Below are 25,124 nucleotides of genomic sequence, written 5' to 3'. Positions count from 1 at the left end.
GCAGAAGACCAAAGAAGTGTTTTCCAAACATCAATATGGTGGTGGCATAGTGATGGTTTGGAGTGTTTTTGCGGCATATGAATCCACTCCACTAGTATTTATCAACAGTAAAATAAATTTGAATAGATATGTTGACATGTTAGGAGAAACCTGAAGTGCCATAGATTACTTCAGAGCTCTACACTTTTGCCAGGATAAAGCTTCCATACACATTTATAAGAGCGCAAAACTTCGGTTTAAAGCTAATTCTGTAGATTTATTTGATTGGCCGGTGAGGAGTCTCGATCTTAATTTAATCCTCAAGGAGCCGAGAAGTTTATAAAAATGCTACTCAATATCAATGCGCACAGGATTTTATCTTTGATGACTCCTATCAAAGACTCTTGAGAAAAAATTTCTTCGGACTTTTAAAAATATCCTTTATGATCCGGGACCTTACGACTTATTCAAGTGATTGAAATTTTTTTTTTTTTTTTATTATTGAAAAAAATGTTAAGTATTTTTGAACATCTTCTTATGCTTTTTTTCTCCATTATTCTTTAGTGTAAATATTTTTAAAATCCATGTTTTATTATATCCGTATTGTTAAGCCAAATTTTTTTTCCATGCGCTTTAAGTGTTATTACAAAATTATGTAACAGAAGTCAAACATAACGAAATTTCATTTAGGTGAAATGAAAATAAAGCATATTTTCATGCAATTAAATATTGTCCCTATACTTTTTTCACACACTGTATCTCGTAAACAAAATCAGATGACACAAATTATTTCCTTTTTTGCTTCTATTTAGGAGGAGGAAATATCAGTAAATAGAAGATTGTAGGGAAATAATAAGAAAAATACATTGCTGTGTTTTACTATATCAATATAATAAAGTCAATAGAGTGAAGTGAAAATATTAATTTTAATTAGAATAATAAATCGGCTATTTTTCTATTTATTCAATAAAGTAGGGATATTAAGCTGTATTGAATCGTTTTTAGTGATCCATAAAAACGAGAAATTCGGACATTCAGGATACTTGATGATCCCAACATTCCAGATTATTGGTAGATACAGAAGAATCTTTATTTGCTATGAAACTATATTATAAAATAGAGATAATAAATGAGTGACATTTTTATGAACAACTTGGTTGACGTTACTAATTCTAATCATATTTAATTGTAAGTTATAAGGATATTTTATTATTTTTAGACTTAAGCATCTCAAAGACTAAATAATCATCATTTTAGCTCAAAACATCGTTCATAAATTTCTTTTTTTTTACATTTGCATTTTTAATGTAAGTTACATTTTTAAATGTAATTCAGTTTTTAAAGAAGTTTTTCATAGGGATACTATAGTAATGCAGGTGGAATTTGACTATGGCTTTCTGTGTATAGTTTATTTATTTTGAAGTTATGACATATAGAAATAAGCTAAATTTCAATGAGAGCATAATATTTTCTACCTGTTTGCATAAATATGCCGAAAAGAAGTAGGGTGTATAACTTGTGATAAGGTGCAGGATTTTTTTTATCAGTGAATCCACAGATTCGACCTTTTCTTAATTATCCTTCTCTGAAGATATTAAATTTAAAGGAAACCAGAATGCACAATATGGGATGAAAGAATGTTATTATTGTCATACAATGTCTGATTTTTAATAACAAATTGATGTTTTTTAAAAGTTTACTAATTAGCAAAGACTACAAATAATTACATATAACTATTTGGTGACAAACCTCTTGGCATCAATAACGGTATAGCTGACTACAATTGTATTTTTAAGGAAGATTTTTCCTAGAGGTAGTAAAATAAAATTGCTCTGGTTTAATACAAGTAGAAATTTTTTAAAATTCATCCACACCTAAAGTTTGAATCAAATGATTATCAGACCTTCTATATACATGTTAAATGATTTATGTGTATAGTGGTCAAATAAATCAGGGCATAATTTAAAATCAAATTTTTCTACCAATTTAAACATAAAAAGAAAATCCTCTCGGAAAAGCATAAGAGCTGACACCTAGGTAACAGCTTGGCACCTGCATGACGTAAAGTCAAGATGATTTGGATGAAGGAAAAAGGGATCTTCTCCAGCTCAGCCCATATCTTCTCATTATGAAGTTTAGTATTTGGCTTGGCCAGTCAAGGAAGATCATATAACTAGGAAAACATCTGTGTGTTTTCAAAAAAGAAAGAAAATTTGATTTAGAATAAGGCTATCTAAACTTACGAGGCTTCAGCACTCTTATGATTTTTTCATTTCTTTAAGAACTTTGATGCACTGTTCTCCAAGGTATTGAATTGTTTTCCATATTGGAGAAGTGTCAAGCCTTAAGTGTTCTTATTAAGATTCTTGTTACAGGATATTGAAATTACAGCTGTTACTGCTAGAATTATCTGCAAAATCTGAATCAAATGAAGCAAAATCTTTAAGTAGAGACTTCCTAAAGTAAAGCTGGTACATATAGGACATCACACTCAAATGTGATGAAACTTCAGAATTTTTGAAACATAGTTAATTATATCTGTAGTTCCTTGTATTTACAGTACTTCTAAAAATGTGAAATTGTCACTTAAATTATTTGACTCAAAAGTTAAAATTGTTTCTAATAACACTGTAAAAAATTTTTTTTGAACTTATCCCACTTTTTTGACCTGTACTGTATACCTTTAAATATAATTGGCAACCTACTAATTCTTCTTCAGTTATGTTTAATTTTGTGGAATTGTAATCTAAGGAGTAAGTATGTGATTAAAATATGTATGAAGAATATTTTTGTTAACATAACTGCTAGTTTTGTTAATATATGTTATTCAAATCTCAATATATTTTCACTGTGATTACGGAAAATAAATTCTTTTTTTAACATTTAGGAGCTAGTTTCTTGTGATGCACCAAAACGCAAAAAGTTATCTGTTCATATATTATCAACGAATTGTAAATCTGCAAATGATTACATCGATGGAGAATTTCCTTGTGTGCCTGACTTGGATCCAACAAATGATGGCTTGATTCCCCCTCCTCCTGGATTCAGGGTAACTTCTGCGTTCTTTAATAAATTTTATTTCCCGTGAAACAGTTTGTATAACAAATGCTAATTCTAAAAATTCTTTTTCTCCACAGCGACCAATCAAAATCGAAAATGTTAACGAATTCAAGAATTCCTCTCCGTTGTATCCTTTAGTGCCTCCATACATACATATTCCTTGCCCACTATTGAAACCTGAGAAAGCAAAACTCTAATCGAACTTTAATTAGATTTCAATTAGTCAAATTAATTGCATTGTATATTTTTACATACTAAACTCAATTATTTTACAAGATACCATTTTTCATGTATCTTTTTTTATGTACGTTTTAATAAGTCTTACATTTTTTACTTAGTGTATTCCACTGAGCTGTATTTAGAAAGAAAAAGCACTGTGATTGTTTTGGTATGATTTTTGTGACTATGTTTTCATCTCACATTGAGAGAAAAAAAGTAAAGCGATGGAATATTCTGTTTTGTTCACTTATTTATAACAGCAATATCAATTTCAGATCACTCAATACAAGTAATTAATGTCAACAAAGCTTAATGCTCTTTGAGAACGTAATTTCAAAATGAAATGCAGCTACCTTAGTTCAAGCATTTGCCTAAAGAGACTCCATGAAAAAAGATAATGTAGTACAAATGATTGAGAAAGTTGGATTCTATGCAATTTTTATTATATGTATGATTGTATATCAAAAGTATTAAATTTATTTTAACTTGCTTTTATCTGATAAAAGTATTACAACTTTTTAACATAATTTATGTATCATAGTTGCGAATTGCAACTTTATTTTCCATGAGTAATTTTCAAAGATGTAAACACTTTCAAAATTCAGCAAATGTCTTCAAATTATACTATAAAAATAAACAAACTTCATACTTAGAAGATTTAGTCAGATTTCTTAAAAAATTAGTATATTAAAAATATATCAGTCAGTTCACAACTTTCTTCAGGCATTTATGCTGCTATTTACATTACTCCTCATAAAGTTATCATTAGTGGTAACAAGCAAAATGATAAGTTACCAATTCTCTTACAAAAAAATGTGCTGGAGTAGACTAAATAACCTAGTTTTAATAGATTAAGAAATTATACTGAAGTAGACTAAAAGCCTAAATTAGACTGAAAAAACACTGTGCCTTGAACTAATTCTCAGAAAACTGGAAATGATTTTATTTCACTTGAGTCATCTCGGTTAGGAATTATAGGAGTTGGAGACGTTTTCTGTTGTGAGCTAAACACTTGAAAATTGCGAATTTTTAAGCATTTTTCAGTTTTTGGCACATAACATCTAAACGATGCTTCGGACACAAAATTTTGTATGCACCAAAATTAAAGAGGAGTAAATTCTGCATTGAATTGTAGATTTAAATTGACTGATTGATTTGGCCAGAATTAAGAGTCGCTAAATGAGTCAAATTTTTCGCTTCTGATGAGAAAAAACATTACACTCACTTTCAAATGACTGTGGCCAAAAAAAATCTCTTCTAATAAAAGGGGTGTAAGTTATAAGAGCATGAAATCTTGCTGACAGGGAGCACTTCATTTTTAAATTTTGCTCAATTCTACTCATAGGTACAAACGAAAACATTTTTATGCTGTAATTTGTCTGAGGAATCTAATTCCTACCTTATTTGGCTGTTCAGTTAGGTTCCCCACATTTCTTTTAAAAGTAAAGCTAAGATGGTCTCGGGGTGGAAGAAGAGTAGAATCCAATCAAAACATTTAATCAAAAAAAAAAGTTTTTTTTTTTGTTTCCAACTCTGCTTTTTTCTATAATCCTCAGAATTTTATATCCCCAATTAATTTTAATTAAAATAACGTCTTTTAATTAACAATAAGATTTTTGTTCTATAATTATGGTAATACACGATTTAAATTAAATTACAGGGAAATTACAGTTTTAAAAAAAATTAGATATTTTTTAAATTAGATTTTTTATGTTTTAACATTTACTCACCAGATCATCTGATAAAATGCATTAATAATATTTATATAACATAAATAATCATGTAAAATATTAGCTGAAGTAGTTAATACTTCTCACTAAAATTTTTAAAATTATTTAATTATTTCAAATCCCTGAATAATTAAAATTTTGATCAAGCTCAACAGCCTAATTAGTCCTTAATTAAATATTCAATGGAAAATATCCAAGGATGTTAAGATCAAAAAACGTAAAGGAAAAGAAAATATTTTCAGTTACTCAGAGCAGAATAAGTTTTAAAAGCATTTTTGTTTAAGTAAACAAAACTAAATGTGTTCAATTGAAATATGTTTATTATAACAATCAAATTATTTTTCATTCATCTAATAGAAATTATGATTTAAAAATTTTAAGTTACTTTTATACAGTTTTTCTTTCATTATTAATTAGTCCATTTTAAAATAATTTACATACATCCTCCTTTTATTATTTCTTAGGATAATCTTGCATTATCAATGAAATCGAACTTCGAAAATAAATCACAACCTAAAGAATATATTTATTATCTATTTTTTTTTTTTTTTTTTTTTGTATTTACGACATGAGATTTTTTTTTAAAATTACAATCACAGTTGATTGATATATATTAAAACTAACATCACTAATTCCCTGTGGCAAAATTTTTTTGGGTTTTCTGCGACAGACCTGTCTACCACTAATATAGTTCTGCAAGATACTTCTAACAATAAAAAATGTACATGTTACTAATTTAAAGTAACAGATACGTTGTGTTTGCGAGAAAAAAAAACAATTTTATAAAATAAAATTGTGTGTATATATATATATTTAAATGAATATATAATATTTTTTTTTATTACTCTAATATCATGTGTGATATTCTCAAATATTGTTGGAGGAAAACACACTAATTATTTCCTTTTTCGTACTTCGCAAATTATCGTCATATAAAAATTTTAAAAAATTAATAATCGTCAAATCTGTAGCTGTTGTTGTAGTTAATTTACGTCGCACTAGAGCTGCACAATGGGCTATTGGTGACGGTCTGGGAAACATCCTTGAGGATGATCCGAAGACAAGCCATCACAATTTTGATCCTCTGCAGAGGGGATGGCACCCCTGCTTCGGTAGCCCAACGACCTGCACATGAAGTCGAGCACTTTACAGTAGAACAGTTTAACGAGGACCAATACCGCACACCCTCGGTCCCTACGCAGACTGATCCAAGTGGTCACTAACCCGCACGCTGACCGCAGTCAGTGATGCTTGACTTCGGTGATCAGCTGGGAACCGTGTCTTAACGATCAGTCCACTGCGGGACGGGAAATCTGTAGCAGTAACTACCGAAAAAAAGATCGACGGCGAATTCGCGAGAATCGGACTCTCCCAAGAGGAGGTATTAAATGCGTGCTTTGCTTCGAGATTCGGTTGTTGTAATAAATAAAATCGTATTAAAAATGTGGGATTTAATTAAAGCTGGGAAAATAAATGCCCCCCCCCCAAAAAAAAGCGATGTAATCATTGCTTTAAAAATTAAATACTCACACGCGCTATTCGAATTTCCCATATTGTCAGAAATATATCGGGATAATTAAAAGCTACGTGAAAATCAATTTCAATAACGGTTGAAAATATAATTTTAACACTACATGGATTCGAGATAGTATCGGCATAGAATGAGCGCGTCAAAAAGTGATTATTTAAATGCGCAATTTAAATTTTACGTGTAGCAATAATATTAACAATAAAAAGCAATAAAAAGTCGAAAAAAACGATGAAATCGCCACAATTAAAAGTAAATAACTTATTTGAGTTTCGCGTATAATTAAATTTTATAAAAACAATGTGAAAATTCCTAGCAATGACTGTCGAAAGAACGATTGAAATACTACATGGATTAACGAGAATATCGGCACAAAACGATCGTGTCAAAGAATGATTTCTTAAATCCGCGATTCGAATTTCGCGTGCCGTAATAATATCTTCATATTTCAAAAATTCGCGAGAATGAGCTATGAAGGACATCGGGATTACGAAAATAAAAAGCAAAAGTTCGTAGCAATTATTGCAAAAAAAAATTAAAACTCTACATATATTTACGATGGAATCAGCGCGAGTTGTGAGCGAAAAAGTGAAAACTCAAATGCGTGATTTAAAATTTTCATGTGGTAATTTTTTAAAAAAAAATATTGGATCTATTTAATTTTAACCAAATTAAAAAAACGTAAGTAGGAAATACGTTGTAACAAACTTCTCACTTGCAATCAAATTTTATTAAAATGTAAAATAGTGTATTTTACGTACTGTAGGGGAAAAAAATATGAATGAAAGAACATGATTTCTAGAACGGAACTATCTTTTCAACTTTCGTTATTTCACTTCTCCCCCCTCCCCCCTTATATTTTCTAATTGAAATTTTAGCTGAAACCAGTCATTATAGAAATTTTGTATTCTGAAATAAGAATCGAAAAATTACGAGCATTTCTTTTCTTTCTTGAAAGGAATTTTTTTGAAAAATGAAGTAAAAGTTTCGTTATATAATATACGGTGTGATATTAGATTCAGGAGAAAAAAAAAAATCTTTTGAAAATCTCGGTAGAAAAGAAGAGCAAAATTTTTTTTACTTCATTATTCTTTATTTTTCATTAATCCCTAATATGAATAGAAAAATCACGAGCATTTCTTTCCCCTCTGATGCGCTTAAGAGGCATGTTTTGAATATAATTATGGAGAAAAAAAAAATATTTCAAACATTTCTGCAGAAAAGAAATATTTCACTTCATTATTCTTTATTTTTCATTTTTCTCAAATAAGAATAAAAAAAATTTCGGACATTTCTTTTCCCTTCGATGCGTGAAAAAAAATAATTTTCGTGAGAAAAATTTTTTTCAAAAATTTCTACAAAAAAGAAAACCAAAATTTTTTTTACCTCCTAACGGAAATTTTTTCTGCAAGAATTCTGTAACATTCTGCGTCAATGTCGCCGCGATTCTGCCACGTGGTTACTAATATAGATTTACCTCACGAAACGATAAAGATACAGCCATTTAAGTTTATTTCAAAGCTATAAAACATTCATCACAATGGCGTCAGGAACAGCTTACAAAAAGAGATACTCCAAAATATAGTAAGAAAAAGTATCTGCGCACACAATCCAAAAGTATCTGCAACCTCATAATATTTTTGATAATAGAATAATTTTATTAAATATACGAAAACATTTATTTAATATTTTTATTTATTTCAGACAATATATATATATGTATATATACATGCACATCACCATTAAGAACATTAGAGAAAGATTAATATTTATTGTTATACATAAGAACTACATTCATAAAAAGTAATTATCATATTACGTAATATTAGTAATTTCGCTTCAAACGAAAATATATGAAAAGATATTCTACTGTCACCGCAATCGTCTATTTTCATTGCAAAGCGATAGTCGCGTCAAGTTGAGTTGGAAAAAATCAGCTGATTGTAGGCTCGACCACTAGCGATGGGATCGCTAATCTTTGGGCAGCATGCATACAATTCTTTCTTCTACCTTGCAGGGCCTGACTTTACCTGATTAGGGCACCATTTGTTTCACTACTTCAGAGATGAGAAACCGAACTTTAAATTTTCCACCTCATTGTAGATATATAACAAGAAAATTGATTAAACCCTAAAATAGTTATAATGGTCAGGCGAAATATCGTTCTGTCTATTTTATTGATTTTCTGTCAATTCTGTCCATCATTAAAAGGATATAGCACATCTGAAGAGCTAAAATTTGACAAAAATGCTATTTAAATTTATAATTAGGAAAAGTAAAGCAATGTTATTTTAACGGAGTTATTATTTTCTTTAAATTAACTAAATTAAAGCAGTATAAAACGATCAACAAAGGGATAACTGATTTTTAACTCTGTTATCTAGTTGCGAAAAATGCATATCCTTACTGACTTTAGGGCGGAATTCAGCTAAATTTTCGCAATTATGATAGCTCGATTATGCCAATCAGAAGCCCGTACTTTTGACAACGCATCGCATTTTGCGATACGTAAAAAAATAGGCTTTTTGGCCAAATTTGTCAATCGTAATTGCGAAAATTTAGCTGAATTCCGCCCTAGAAAGCCATGGATTTACGAAATATAACTTTTTGTGTTCATACGATAGATTAATGAAGAATCTAACATAAAATGGATTTCATACTGTACTGGTATTTTGTTTTAAAAAAAAGTTCATTAAAGAAGTAAACGTAAAATAAACTTATTTACCCCCCTCCCTTTCTGTTGTGAGTGCCCGGGGCAACTGCCCCGTATGCCCCTGCCTTAGTCAGACTGCTACCTTGCCTATATTATGATTACGATATCTGCTTCGTATTTTCTTCCCCCCACTGCAATACTTTATTTTTGCTTGCGCGGATATTTTTTTTTATTTACAATAAATGTTAAAAAAGTATCTGCAGAATTCGAGAATCACCACCAATGTATCCGCGGCTTCCATATTATCTAACTATGCTCCGGAATTTCTAAAATTCATCTTCTGAAAATGTATATGAAGGTTGTAATGATCTACAACAAAATTAAAAGCAAAAAATCTAGAAAGATAACTCTGTTCCAATTTTTCCTACCAAATTAAAATGATTCAAAGCACTTAGAGAAAGTCAATGAAAGGAAACACTGCCATGCAATATATTAACTCTGTAATTAACCTAAGTATTATTATCCATATCATTAAGACAAATATCAGTGTTTTAAGCATAATTATATTCAATATTACTCACAAGCAATAGAAATACATACCAATCCAACATTTCCGTCTCATTAAATCAGGACGACACCGAATAAACAAACCAAGAATTGCTAGAAAAATCTTTACAGTACTGAAGGATCCAGAACGGTATTTCCAACAAGCACTGGCCTGGCAACCATGACAATTCTCAGGTCAGAGTCGTGAAAAATACAGTACGGACACTGAAGCAGATGAAGAAACTCTTAGAAGATACATTCCATAAACCACAATGGCAAGAAAGTCATAACCTGCAACAAAACTAAAATCAACACAGCTGGATATACACAACATGAAGAATCACAATTTGCATTACAATTCTTATATATTTAACACAATGTGTGCTTCTTCTCAACTATTTAATTACTAGTCACTTCATATAAACTATAATATTAATTTTAAAAATGTCATTTATAATAATATTTTCTTAGCAATATCTCACAAATAATAAGTGTAAACACGAAATCTAAAACTTTTAACGAATGTAAAGTAATTGAAATTTAATGAAGGTAATAAAATAATACATAAGAACATTCACTAGCAATTGATCATTTGCGTTATTAGAAACTAAACAAAGGAATAATTTGCTGCATGAACAAAAAAATAAAAATACTATAAATAAAAACGATTCCACTATAATGCTACTTAAATTAATGAGTAAACCAAACAAGCCTATCTAATTAGAAGAAAATGAAAATTTACTTTCTTATGTATTTAATGCTTTATTTCATCCATACGAGGCAGTCAGAGCCTGACTAAGGCAGGGGCATACGGGGCAGTTGCCCCGGGCCCCACATCAGAGGGGGCCCCCAATTCGAATAAAAAGTTCATTTTAGGTTTCCTTCTGTAATGAACTTTTTCTTTAAACAAAATAAAATCCGTCAGTTTTATGTTGGCTTCTTCATTAATGTATTGTATGAACACAAAAAATCTATAATGCGTAAGTAAATCCATGACTTTCTAGGGCGGAATTCAGCTAAACTTTCGAAATTACGATGGGCACGTTTGGCCAATCAAAAGCCTGTATTTTTACATATCGCAAAATGCGGTATGTTTACAAAATACATGCTTCTGATTGGCCTAAATGAGCCACCATAATTGCGAAAGTTTAGCTAAATTTCGCCATAATGTCAGCAAGGATATAATTGGATATGGGTTTTTCACAGCTAGGTGACAAAATTAACAATCAGAAAATTACCTTCGGCATGACGGAAAATAAATTGTCAGAAAATTAATAAAATGGACCGGACGATATTTCAACTGACCATTGGGGGGGGGGATTTATAGCTATTTTAGGTTCTAGTTAATTTTCTTGTTATATATGTATTATGAGGTGAAAAATTTAAATACCTCTATAAGGTTTAGTTCTTCATTACTGAAGTAGTGAAGCAGAGGGGGCCCCCCAAAGAAGTTTTTGCCCCGGGCTCCAATTAGGCTAAGTCGGGCCCTGGAGGCAGTATGTATATATATTAAAACTAATTAATATAGAATTATCCAAAGAAATTACAAAAGAACAGACATTCAAATTTATTTCAAAGCTATGAAACATCCATTACAATGGTTTCAGGAACATTACAGCTTACAAAAGAGATACTCCAGAAATTCTAAAATTCATCATTTGAAAAGTTGTAATTATCTGTAAAATAAAATTAAAAGCAACACATCTGGAAAGATGACTTTGAACCAATTTTCCCTACTAAATCGAAATGATGCATGCAGAACGCATTTAGGGAAAAACAATAATAATAATAAAAACACTGACATGTAATATATTAACTTAAATATTATCTAGTACCAAAATTGTATTTTCAAGAAGCACATACCTGACAATCAGGACAATTTTCTGGTCAGTACTCGTATAGACACTAAAGCTGATGGAGCTTTTAGAGGATACATTCCATAAATCGATGACGAAAAAGTCATAATTTGTAACAAAACTAAAAGCAATCAGTGATGTACCGTGCTAGCTGTAAGGCTGACTTTAGCCTGGGACGCAAATATTGCTTGAGCAATAAAGTAGAAATTTAAAATTCGTCGGGAAAAAAAATTGACTGTCAAAGAATCTAATAATCTTCAATAGTTTGCATCCAAACATTTTCCTTGCTTTTCTAAGTGGTCAATGGTCAATTTAACTCATTTGTGTTTTTTTACGTTTCCAACATGAAGTAACTTTTCACGACTCAAAATGAAAAGGTATGCAATGTTATAAAATATATTACGATATCACTTGAATAATTATATTAATTTTTATTATTTAATTTAGTAATGATGGAAGATAAAAACTGTTTGAAATATAAGGTATAAAAAAAGTTTATATTATGTTAAACGAAACTCAATTTTTCAATGAAATCGAATAAAACCTTCCAAGAAATAAAAATTTAAAAATACAACTTTATTTTTCATGAACTATTCAACTGGTTTGATTGGGATCAAATTTTGTACATTACTATTTAAAATTGCGCAACATGACTTGAAAATTAAGACATAATTCAAACAAAATTAAATAAAAAATACAATTATTAAATATTCTTGTGCACAAAATTTTTAAATAATGATTAATAAGTTGGGTCATTCTCACAAAAAGGTGATTTTTTAAGTCCCTGAGTAATAAATATTAGGAAATACAGCAGATTTCTTAATATTTTTCTTTATCATTTTTCGTGAAGTTCTTAACTAACAAAACATATGCATTTCTGCTAAATGTATTTAATATTTCATTCTTATTTTTTAATAAACTTGACTTCAAAATCCCCTCCGTGGACGTCCCTACGTCTGTGGCACAAAATAATTTTTAATGCCTGTTAAACAATTTAAATGTTATTTTAATGATTTTTGTAGTTTTACCTAGTTAAATGTTTATAGTAACTTTTTCTTTAATATTTAAAAAAAAAAAATATTTTTATAAAATAAATGACTAGTAAACTTTGTTCATCAAAAATGATGTCTCCCTCCGTGGACAATTAATATAGTTCTGTAAATATGCAATAAAGGGCAGCATATGCGAAATCCCTAAAAGACAGCTGCTGGGAGGGGTAACCATTCCATTGTCTAATGTTAAATATCTGCTGTTTTTGTTCTCTTTGGTGTCAGTTTAGGATTGTTGTGTTCAACTGGGGTTTGGCAAAGTTCTCACCGTATACTCCGTGGACATCATAAAGAAAATAAGAGAAAATTATTTTATTTTTGATAGATGAATTTTAGATTGCAAAAATAGTATATTTAACAAAAAGAACTGCCCCATTTTTGTAACTTTAAAATTAAAAATCAGAAAAATTCAAGAACTAGTTTTTGTCTCCTCCGTGGACATAACAAGTCCACGGAGGAGAAGACACAGTCAATGTAAGAGACAATGTGTTAGATAACCATGTCCATAATACAATTTTAATAATTAAAAAACTATTTTCTTTTAATTGATATTTTTTAAAATGGAACAAATGTGTTAATTTGTTTCTATTTTTAAAGAAAATCAATTAAGTTTAGCTTTTTCTTATCGGAGAAGTAAATATTGGCAATTTTTCTAAATAATTTCTGTGATGTTTAGCATTTTTTTTCTCTTCAAATTTCAGGAAAAAATTTGCAAAACCAAAATTTAAGAAAAGAAAGCAATCAAATGTTCAAATGCAAAAGAGAAGGGAACAGAAAAAACTTAGTATGAGACAAGCTAGACAGAAATTAAAAGAAAACCCAATATTGTTTGAAGAAAGTGAAAAAAAAAGAGCAAGAAACTTTAAAATTGTATCAGAAAAAGATTTAACAGAAAAATCGTTATTAAATGTATTTAATTTCTAGAAATTGATAGAGCTAGCCATTTGTGCCCAGGGAAAAAAGAAACAATAACAAGAAGAAAAGAGAAAAACGTTATTTGGATGACAGTATGGTTAACTTGCATAAAATGGTCACAAAAGAGGACCCTCAACACTCAACTTTCATGTGGAGTCTGAATTTTTATTTCAATAGTCTTTGCATTTTAATTTATTAATATTTAGTAAGAGTTACTTAAGAAATTGTACACCTAGGTAAAAATGGTTGTTACCTTTCATAGCAGCATGATTAATCGGAAGTAGCTCTATATCTAATAATGAAATATTTTATTATTTACTTATTAATGTTAAACTCATATCAGTTGTGCCCAATAATTAATGAATTAGTCTTCATTGACATTTTATATTTTAAAACATAAAATGTCTCCTCCGTTGACTATTACGTCTCCTCCGTCGACAAGGCAGAATTTAAAATATTTTAAATCTTGTAAAAAATAAAATAGAAAACTTGACCATTATTATAAGGACATATAACAAAAATAAATAAAGGCATTTATGTAATTTTTATAACTTTTTTAATTACTTTAATTTAAGAAATTTTTTTAGTCTATTTATACCTTTTCAGTGAGAATGACCCAGTTATATTAAAAAGCTTTTAAGTAGCGCAATTAGTTTCATGAGCTAATTAATTTGTTTAATGAGCTAATTATTTAGTTTCATGAGCTAAAAATAATTTAAGTTGTAGAATCAGACACAAAAACGTATTTCCTCTGAATAAACATAGCTGTTTTACCATGGATTTTGTATCTCAACCCTTAAATTATGGTGATAGCCTTTATCCTTAAAATATGGCCCCACTAGTTAAAACAGAAAAGTAGCCAAAATTTTCAATCCTTTAATGTTAATTTCGATTATCTCAGCAAATATTTAAGGAAATCAAACAATAATTATTATCATAATTATGTGTGAAACACATTTATTCAAAAATAATACAATGTAAAAATTAAGTTTCTAGTACTGTCTAAAAATCTAAAGTCTAGTACTGTCTAAAAAATTCTAAAAATTTTAAAAGCTACTATGTAGGATTGGAATAAAATCGTAGTTTTTGAGTAAAAAAGTTTTTTTTAAAAAAAATAAATAAATAAATTTTCCCTTAAAGATTTAAAATTAAGGCAAAATATACAAAAATAAAAATTTATATTAAGAGCCCTTAATGTTCAACAACGCACAAGATTAAACTATTGGGATTATATTTTCCAGATCATGGTTACCCCCATATCCAGAAGACTCTAGGATCAAGTATTGGGAGAATCTTTGCCTTTTTGGAGGATTTTTTGATGGAACTAACTTAGCTTGTGTGCAGAGGAAAACCACGAAAACATCCCACTGTTAGCCTGGACACAAGGGGACTCTAACCCTTGATCCGTCTACCATAGAGGGTATTTTACGTCCACACTGTGGTCAGTGCGGAATTCGTATCGACCGGCCATCTCTGGGATTCAAACATGGGAGCTCTCTATCCCCTGAGTCACTACAGCTCGCACTTATTAGCATATTTAAAGTTAGGTTCTGGAACCTTTAAGACTGAATTTTAGTATCTGAGAATTTTTAAATCTTTCCTATTTCATATCTTTGTAAAAAATGAAATAAATTTTCTATAACTAATGTTTAACTATTAATGTTTCTTAAACTAATGTTTAAGAGAGAAAAAAAATAAAATAAAAAACGAAGTTAGCAAAATCTTTCAAACCATAATCAAAGACAACATTGGCGTCGTCAGATAAAATTTATTGGGGCGGACCATACTTAAAACTGTTATTTTCAAGTTTGTTGAGAAAAAGAGAAAAATATTATCCTTGGCCTTATTATATATATATATATATATATATATATATATATATATATATATATATATATATATATCTTAATCTATGACAAAAACATGATATCAAACAGAAGAAAATTATATTTCACAATCAAATTAATATCTTTTACTAACATTCAATGTATAATTATGAAAACTGAAACATCTTGATTCTATGATGCAGAGTGTTCCGTAATCTACGTCCTCATATATAATTTTAGAATCATATTTAAGAATAAAGTTTAAAAAAATATACAGATTATAAATCTCAAACTACCATTTAAAAGCAGGGAAAAACGATAAGAAAGTAGTAAGAATCACTATTAAGATAAACGGAATTAAAACTTTAAAACCAGTTTGATTACCGAATTTAGTTTGAAGTGTCTTTCAATTACACTATATTTTTTTCGGCAAATAAACATACATTTTTGCTCTCACCTTTTCAATTGATGATTGATCATGATTTGATTTTCTTTTTCTCCCCTAATGTGTTAATTTTTGATCATTTTTTTTTTTTTTTTTTTTTTTTTTTTTAACTTTTTGTGACAAGAATTCTAGAATGGAAATTTATCCAAGCAGTAGTCTTTACGGAACATCCTGAAAACAATTCTATGAAAAAATACTATTAAGTGCACAGAAAATTACTAATCAATTGTAGTATGTCTAATGGAATACAACATAAAGTACCGTCTGAGTGGAAACTTTCAGACTAGTAAAAACATTTAAGAAAATCGAAAAATACAATTTAAATCCCTTTTAATTAATTCTTAAAGTATATTATTAAGAAATAACGCTTCCATTACGCTTTCTTTGCTGGATTTCACACGCAGAAAACACCCCATGCATGATATAATATCCAAAATGTTTCAAAAGAAGTCGAAAAAGAGCAAATAATCTGATTTTCCTGGATTTTTCCTATTTTCCCAGTAAAAAATAATTATTTCCTTCATGCTGGATACCCCAGAATATCGAAAAACACATTATAAAAATAATATAATTTAAAAAAAAAAATTTTTTTTTGAAAATTTGTCCGTTCCTGGGATTGGAACCCAGAACCCCTCACTCCAGCAGCAAACTTGCTTGTCTGGAGGCTACACTTTGAAATAACTCTTAGCTTTTAAAAAAGGTGCACATTTTAACTATGCCAAAGGGATCACTATAGACTAGTTACACCACTGAAAGCAACAAATCTGGTTATACAAAACATGAAGAAGCACAATTTGCATTACAAGTGTTACATATTTAACACAATCTGTGCTTCTTCGCCTCCCTTTCCCCAGCTATTGAAATTATTAATTAATATTAAGATCGCTTTTCTCTTTTGTTCACTCATTTTTCATTAACTGAGTAAAATATTCACATGATTATTTAATAAAAAATTCATAAGAAAGGTTTCATGAAAACAATAAAATGCTACCCAAGCATACACCTGACGCAATTAGTGTGCCCAATATAAAGAATACGACCCAATTAGTTAAAGAAATTATAAAAGATCTGAGACACTATTTATTTAGTGACGGAAAATTTTCCGTCATAATTAAGCTTCGTCATATGAGCTTATGTCTGGTGAATTCAAAAGCTTTAAAAATTTTAGGTCTATATTTTTAACTTTAATGCGAAATAGACTTGATCAAAATCATCAACAAAAGGAGGGTTTTTCTGCCTGAAATTTACTAACATAATACGAATTATTTTAAATATATCCTTTTTGCATTCGTTTTCCTAGTTCAATGCACTCAGTTTCAAATTTACACAAAGGAAGTACTTAACATTTTTAAAATTCTTATATTTTAATAACACTTCTGTAGATGGCGCCACCACAATCTATCCAATCTTTTTTTTTTTTTAAAACTGAAGCTTCCCTTCCCTCCTCCGCCTTTGAGAAAAAACAAAGATACAAATGAACAAAAGATACAGTGAACTAAAGAACGAGTGAACAAGAGATACGAATGAACAAAAAACTTAAAAACAGGCTCTTAACTTAGTAACAATAAATTAGTAAAAATGGATGAGATTATTCTAATTCTTGCAGATATGAGTTAAACGAAATAAATTTATAACCAATTAAAAATGAAAAAATACTGTGGTGCACATAAAAAAAAAGAAAGAAAGAAAAAGCACACACACACTAATAAAGGCATATAAAAAGGCGAAAAAAAGCAATCACACTAATAAAATAATTTATGTAGTTTCATTATAAATATGTTTTGTGCTAAAAATTGCATTAGATTTTTGCATTGTTGTTCAAGTAAACAACTGTTAGAAAATTGAAATGAAATACATGAACAGTAAAAATAGTTTATAAGTTCGAAAATGGGTACAACACATTTTCATGGGTACGAAAATGGGTACACTTACACAGTTGAAAATTAAGATACGACTTAAGCTTTAAAAAATTTTTTTCTTTCTTAAATACAAATTTTACAATTTATTTTCAACCTCAGAAATTCTATTTACATTTATTCTGTACACATGCCACATTTATGTAATAAATATCTTTTCCATTAAATTTTAATTTTCAGCTAAAAAAATCCTTGTTCTTCTCTTCCTCTTTTTCAGTTATATTCTTTTAATCATTATTTTAAAGTTTTGATGTGAAAAAAGCAAAATTTATATACTTTTCTAATTAATATATATTTTTTAAACTGTATATATTTATACCCTGGTCTAAAGACTGAAAATTAATAATTTTTTTATGTTTAAATTTTGAAGTAAAAATTTGCAAGTGAAAAAAATATTGCACGTATGAAAGAATTGGTAAATTTAAACTAAATAAATTGTACTATTGAAGTTTTTGTTATTGCAATTATACCAAATTTTATGAAGTCTGCGAGATTAACCAGTCTTAACGAATTCCCTGGTCTAAACATTAAAGATTTATGATGTTTGATGAAGATTTATGATGAATGAAAGTTATGAAACGGAATGTTTTTTTTAGAAAACTGCTGGCAATAACAAGTAAAAAAAATTAAGCAGGTAGAAAACAAATATCTTGTTAATGTGTAGTCTATAGGTCAGTTTCAATTGTTACGTAGATCAACGTCCCATTTCCTAGATTTTTATCTCTCTCTTAAAGAAGTTACTTTCAAGTTGGAAAGCATTGGAAACCAGCCCACTTAGCTTCATATTTTCACTCAAATGATATGAAAGGATAGGTCAGTATATAAGGGATGTTGTTTAGGATTGTAGGAAAACTAAAGGAAACATTTCTTCTTTGAAAACAATTTTTTATTTCCACGGGAAGGGGTGCTAAACTTCAAATAAACTTCAAACAAGAACAAAATAGCATCCTTGAAAAGTTGTAATAAGAACTTCCATGAGGGAGAGGGGGTAAACAAGAAAAAATTAAAGAATTCATTGATAAAGACGAAATTAAAAAAAGTGAGGCGTTGCTCAAAACAAATTTCTTGGTTTGTGTTTTCGGCCTAGGAAGTTAGGCCTAGGAATGAAGGTTGCTAATAGAAAGAAAAGATATGAAGGAAGATATTGAAAAATATAAGTCTTTCACCATTGTTTTTCTTTTTGACTAGTTAAAACAAGCAATTTTTACATCCCAACTCAAGCTGGCACCCCTGGCTAAAGCCAGTCCTGTAATTAGCACGGTACACCAATGTGACCCTTTCTGACTGATAAGTTTCTTTACTGATGAGTAAATAGCAAAAAGTTTGCGGTCAGAGGTGGACCAATTTTTAAGAGACATGTTTAGTTTACACGAATGGAATGCTATCGGTTTCCAATGATTGTTTGCCAGCGGCATAAGGGTATCAACCCATGGACTAAATTTAGCACCGGGTGTCGTGTTGCTTCTTTGGATGCATTTGAAGGAAAGCTTCCTCACTCCATTCTATTTGCTCAGTAGAAACTGTTAGTTTTGGAAGCTTTTTGTTTTACTAAGGGTGCTTAGAAGTTTAGGAAATACAACATCAATAAAAAATTAAAAAAACTAAAAATTGGCACAATCAAGTAAGGATTGTCGGTTAAGGAAATTCTAGAACGCATTTGACAAAATCAGGGAGGGGTTAAATTTCTTCCTCTGATAACATAAAGCCTAGAATTCAATAATGGATTTACCAAATTGATATTTCTCAGCATTTGAAAAAGTCGTATTTTAAAATTCGATTTCTTTGGAACAATTCGACCGATTTCGCTCAAATCCTGTATTTTTAAAACTTATATACCTTTCAATTCAAAAGTTTTTCAAGTATAACTAAATAAAATAATAATAAATCATAAATATTTACTGAAAGTTATTTTTTCGCAAAAAATTATCTTTGCATAAATGAATTCTACAATAGCGTGCAAAAATGTTTCAATTCACTTAAACAATTCTCGAAATATTTCGAAATACACAAAAATTTAAATTTAACATTAAGGGGTTCAAACTTTAGACAGTTCTCTCCCCCATATTTTTCCATTAATTTAAAAATTTTTCAATGTCCTTCCTTTTATTTAAAAAAGAAAAAAAAAACTATTTTTTATTAATTAAAAAGTTTTTTTTTTTTACTGATTATTGGACAAAATATTTCTTATTTATTAAATTTTTTTTCTTTCGATTGTTTATTCTATGTTCGATTAAATTATTTCATGTTTATCACTTTCACGTCTATTCTGCGATTAATCATCCAGATAAAACTTAAAAATAAAATATGTTTTTAATTAATGTTTTTTACGTTTTCTTTACGTACTCTGTGCTAATTTTGAGTTTAAGGGTCCTGCTTAAATAATCATATCATGTTTAAATCTTATTTATTAATTTTATAATGCGGAAATTAATGTCTTCTTTTCTATTTCATCTATAATAGCTTAAAAAAAAAAAAAAAAAAAAAAAAATGGGAGAACGTACTGCAGCCTCTGTTAAAATATGCTGTACTGTGTTCGAAAATAAATAAATAAATAAATAACTAAATAAGTTAATTAAAAATAAATACATTTTTAAAGTTCGACATTAAGACGCAAATTCAGTAAATTCAATGAAGTTTAAAATGTTTATTGCACAACTATAAAATGTTATGGTTCAGTTTAACTATTAGCCACTACATAATAATTTTAATCCGCATTTAGCTAATGATCATTGACATTTTTTAAAATTAAAAACTAGATTTTTCAAATGAAATTTAATTAAGACTCGAAATATAGAAACCCAAAGGCTTCAAATTCAAAGGTAATTATTAGGAATTATTTTGATTAAAATGCAAAATAAAGCTTGCGAAAATGTAAAAAGCTTAGAAAAATTCATTTAATAAAGAGTTATCTACTAGTAACTAATTAAACTCACATTTAATTTGCAAAAAGTAGTGACAGTCTTACATACTAGATGGCGCAACTGATTCTGATTTACGTTTCTGGAATTTGACTAGCGAAAGATGAGGATTGCATTTTCGTGATTTTTCGTGCTATGATGTTCACGTATTTCTTAATAACGTTTAAATAAAAAAGTAATTTTAAATAAAATTTTTTTCATAAATCTATTAATTTCATTTATCGATATAGTTCCCTTAAAAATAATTTGAAAAAATGTAAATTTCGATCACAAAATCAGCATTTATTTTGCTAGAAAAAAATAATTGAAAATCATATATTTTTTTAAATATACGTTAGTATATGTTGAAATTATTGAAACTCTAGTTTTTATTTTAATAAGCAACAACTATTCTTTTTTTTGTTACTCGTTTGAAATATCGATACTAAATACTTTCTTCAAAAAAAAATTTCCTGCATTCATTTATTTTTTTTTGAAATTGAACTAAAATTGAAAAAAATTTAAATGTTAGTTTATGAGAAAAGGGAGAGGTGTCAAACAGAGAGAGCTTTTTTCAGTATTAAATATCTCATGAGTGTTATTCCATGGTTAAAACATATAGAAATTAACGGAGAGAAAATAAATAAAAAATGGAAAAGTCCCCAATAATTATGATTCTGGATATGGTTGATGAAAAACTAAGATTATTTGTGGGGGAGGTAAAATACCTCTCAAAAGATGAAAAATATTTTGGTTTTTATTACTAGATCTCAGAAAAGTTTAAAACCTTCAATAATTAATCTATTCTAACTCTTTTTTTTTTTCTTTCGCCGAAGTGCTGAATGAGACATCATTCCACTGTTACTTCTATTTTTCTTGTACTCGTAATTCTTTGACCCTACGATCAAATTATAGGTGCAAATTTTGCAGCACATTTTCTCTCAGTCAAAAAATATGCCATCAGAAATTTTTTATCGTAAACCAAAAAAAAGTATAGGAAAAAAAACTAGATTTCCCATTTTTTTTCCAAGGAAAAAAAGAAAGATCACAAAATGCAGATTTGTGTTAAGCACCCCTATAAACATTGATGCGCAAAACATGAAAACTTACGCCAATTTTTCAAGCTAACGTCTATTTTTGAGTTAACATCGAAGTTAGAGTTTTGAGCAAGGGGATGCTTTGTTATCAATTTTCATGATAACAAAGGAACCTGAAGGAGTTTTATTGCTCTTTTGAACAAAGTTGGCCTAAAGGAGTTTTATTTTTTTCAAAGCATTTTTTTTCATGCACTACATTTTTTTTTTAAATAAAGAAAATATTGCCATTTTATGTAAAAAAAAATTTTTTTTATGAGAAATAAAACTGAAATAATTTTTTCTCAAAATAATGATTCCTGACTTCCCGATTATTACAAGATTTTTGACCCCCAAGAGGGGAGGGAGTTGAACCCCAAACAATCCCTTTGCGTTCGCCACTGCTTATCAACAATTATCAACAATTATATCTTCTAAATCTTATCAACAATTTAATCAGCATACTAAATCTTATAAATTATCTAAAGAAAATAAGCACAACATCGAAAATAAGTATTATAGGTTTCATTAAAATGAAAAGAAATTTTGTTTAAAGGATGTTGTACGAGTTTTCCTTACTATTAAGAGGAAAAGCTTATTAAAGGTTTTATATTAAACTGCAAGGAACAGGGTATCACATGTGTAACAGCATATTTTTAATTTACCTTGATCTTTTTAAATTTTGTTTAATAGCTGCTCATTTTTCTCGGTTACCTTTAAGAATCCATTTGAAAATTTAATAACACTGTTAGCAATTACGCTCCAGTGATTTTCCTTTTCAAAAAAATAACGTTATTGCTTAACATTAACATTGGTCAATAACAATAATACTTGCATGTTATTCAATTTTTTATTGCAAACAACAATTATACCGATTCTTTTTTTACTAAGAATAATCATAGATGTATGATTATCGATAGTACAATTATAGATATTCATCGTGATAGCTGTGATTATAAACTTCAATATTATAATTATGGATTATTATAATAAAGGAGAAATCGAAGATTTTACAGTTATTTTTGCAAGCTGTGTGTAAGTTTGCGTAACTTAAACTTGATGGATACTTTCTGCTCAATTAAAAATTTAAGGTGGAGAGGGCTTATGTATTGTTCCCTAAGGTTTAAATATAATGGCTCATATAAATTATATTTTACATGGTTCACTATCACAAAAGCTGTCAAAATCAAAATGTCAAAGGTCACAAAACACACATTAAATCAATTTTAGGGTAATAACTGTTGTAAAAGCAGTTTTAAAGGCTGAATAACATGATTTGAACGTTGGATTTTTACATGCTTATCTTTATGGTTTAAAAGATTTATCTCTAAGATTTGTTAGTTATTTTGCACAGAATATAAATGAAGTATATATATATATATATATATATATATATATATATATATATATATATATATATATATATATATATATATATATATATATATATATATATATATATATATATATATATATATATATATATATACACTTTCCTTGCATAACGTGTTTTTTTTATGTCTTATAGTATAGAAGTAGCCGCTATAAAGAAGATATAATGCTGAAATAAAATATTTTTGTATTCTTTTATTCAAAAAAACTGGAAGCATAATAAAATAAATATGTATTATTTCTCATTGTTCAACTGTTGAAAAAGATTTGGATTTAAAATCTTCTTTAGCTGAGCAATTAAAATCTAAATTTTTGGTAAATTTGGTTGAATATTTTAAAAAATTCTAAAAAATTTTACTATTAAGATACTAAAATACCAAAATAAAAATGACTGCGGAGAAACGAACACAACGTTTATTTAATACAGACAGCGCAAGAGAGAATAAAAATATATCAAAAATATGAGAAAGAAAAAACATTGGCACCGCGCCATCTATTGATATTAATTTAAACATAAGTTTTAGACATTGTTCAACCCTCCCCAACATGCATCCATTTATTGGATGCATTAAATATTCATTGCACTTCCAGTTATATAGTCTTTCAATGGATCTTTTAACAACATTGTTTTCCAATGGAATCTCATATGATCAACTTTGCCATCTCTACCTGTAAACAAATTTTAAATCCTTCCTAACTTCCAATTATGGCGCTTAACATTATCTTCTCTCACAAGAACAACATCATCTACTTTATAAGTATTCAGATTTTTCGATTGGTTAGAAAACGTAACAGATCTTAAGTCTAATAAATATTCCTTAAAAAATCTTTTTCAAAAATTATCAAACAATAATAATCTATATTTCCACTTTTTGGTTAATTCCACCTTATTTGACGTTAAATTAAGATTATTTGGAGAAGGTAGCAGAATGTCTACCGACATCAACACCATACTCACGAATGCGGTGGAATGCTAGTCATCATCACTATTGAGTTATTTGTAGAAAAGAAAAATAAATAAATAAATATATAAATAAAAAACGTAGCGTTTGAAATATTTTTAGACTTGTACGTTCTCCGGAAAAGAGAGGAAAAAAAAAGCTGATATCAAAACCTTTTTTAGCTCGTTCTTAAAAGAAGTAAAATATCATTCATTCAAAACTTTTTAGCAGGTGCAACATATATATTTACATGCTAAATTTCGAACAGCCCTAATTTTTCGAAAAAGATTGGTAAAACTTTTCCTACTAATCATTAACTATCCACCTTTACTTACTTTCTACTGGGTAAGAAACAGTTCACCTCATATAACTTTTAATGAATTTTGTTAGTCAAATATATTTTTTTCTTATTATTCCTGAAAATAAGGCAACAATGAAATGGTTTTGCTAACAGTTTTTTCTCTTCTTCCAGGGTACAAATAGCTCTGCTATAACTTTAACTTTCCATTTCTCTTAATAATTGTGAAAGTGAAGAAAATAATAAAAATAAAACCAAATTACTACGATAAGTTTTTTTCCCTCTTACCTTTTTTAGGTTCTTACTGAAATTCATTCTTCGTATAACTTTATTTTTACAGTACTTAAAATTTCTCCTAAAAAACAAGAAATTGCAGCTAAACATAGAGAGAAAAGTACTGTGTGGGTGCATGTATAGTGTATACTGAGAGAAAAAAAAACACAAAAAGTAATTAAAGAATACTTTAATGTTAGTGTTCTATTTGCTTCGCAAAACATAGGTAATGACTCAGTACCTAAAAGTTTCTCTTATGAAAAAATAGAAAAAGAAAATTTCTTTAAATTGTGACCACAATTCTAATTTAAAACATATATATTTTCTTTTTCAAATAAATTGTGTTCTATAAGTCTAGCTGCGCAAATAGTCAAATGTTTATAAATGGAATGAGAAAACACAAGTAAGGACTTCAAAAAGATGCACAAAATTGCCTTTGGAAATGATAAAATATTTTACTGGTATCATTTACTGGGAACTGGTATATACACTATCTGGCCATTAATGACCGGACACCTCTCATTTCGG

The 25,124-nt window shown here is 28.6% G+C and overlaps 1 protein-coding gene across 6 annotated transcripts in view; it reads left to right on the top strand.

The window, feature by feature from the left end:
- Ide (Insulin degrading metalloproteinase) overlaps positions 1–3,493 on the top strand; it is an 80,804-nt gene extending 77,311 nt beyond the window's left edge. For all 6 annotated transcript variants that reach the window (XM_071187736.2, XM_016048083.5, XM_071187737.2 and 3 more), the window contains exons 27-28: positions 2,867–3,028; positions 3,117–3,493. In XM_071187736.2, coding sequence (XP_071043837.2) covers positions 2,867–3,028; positions 3,117–3,236 — 282 coding nt within the window. In that variant the 3' untranslated portion in view covers positions 3,237–3,493. The remainder of the gene's footprint in view (positions 1–2,866; positions 3,029–3,116) is intronic.
- The last annotated feature ends 21,631 nt before the right edge of the window (positions 3,494–25,124 follow it).

Source organism: Parasteatoda tepidariorum, chromosome 11 (genome assembly GCF_982258835.1).
Source record: "Parasteatoda tepidariorum strain Cologne lab strain chromosome 11, Ptep-v5.0, whole genome shotgun sequence".
NCBI classification, from domain to species: Eukaryota; Metazoa; Arthropoda; class Arachnida; order Araneae; family Theridiidae; genus Parasteatoda; species Parasteatoda tepidariorum.
Note: the sequence above shows the minus strand (reverse complement) of the source record. Positions and strands in the feature narration are given on the sequence as shown.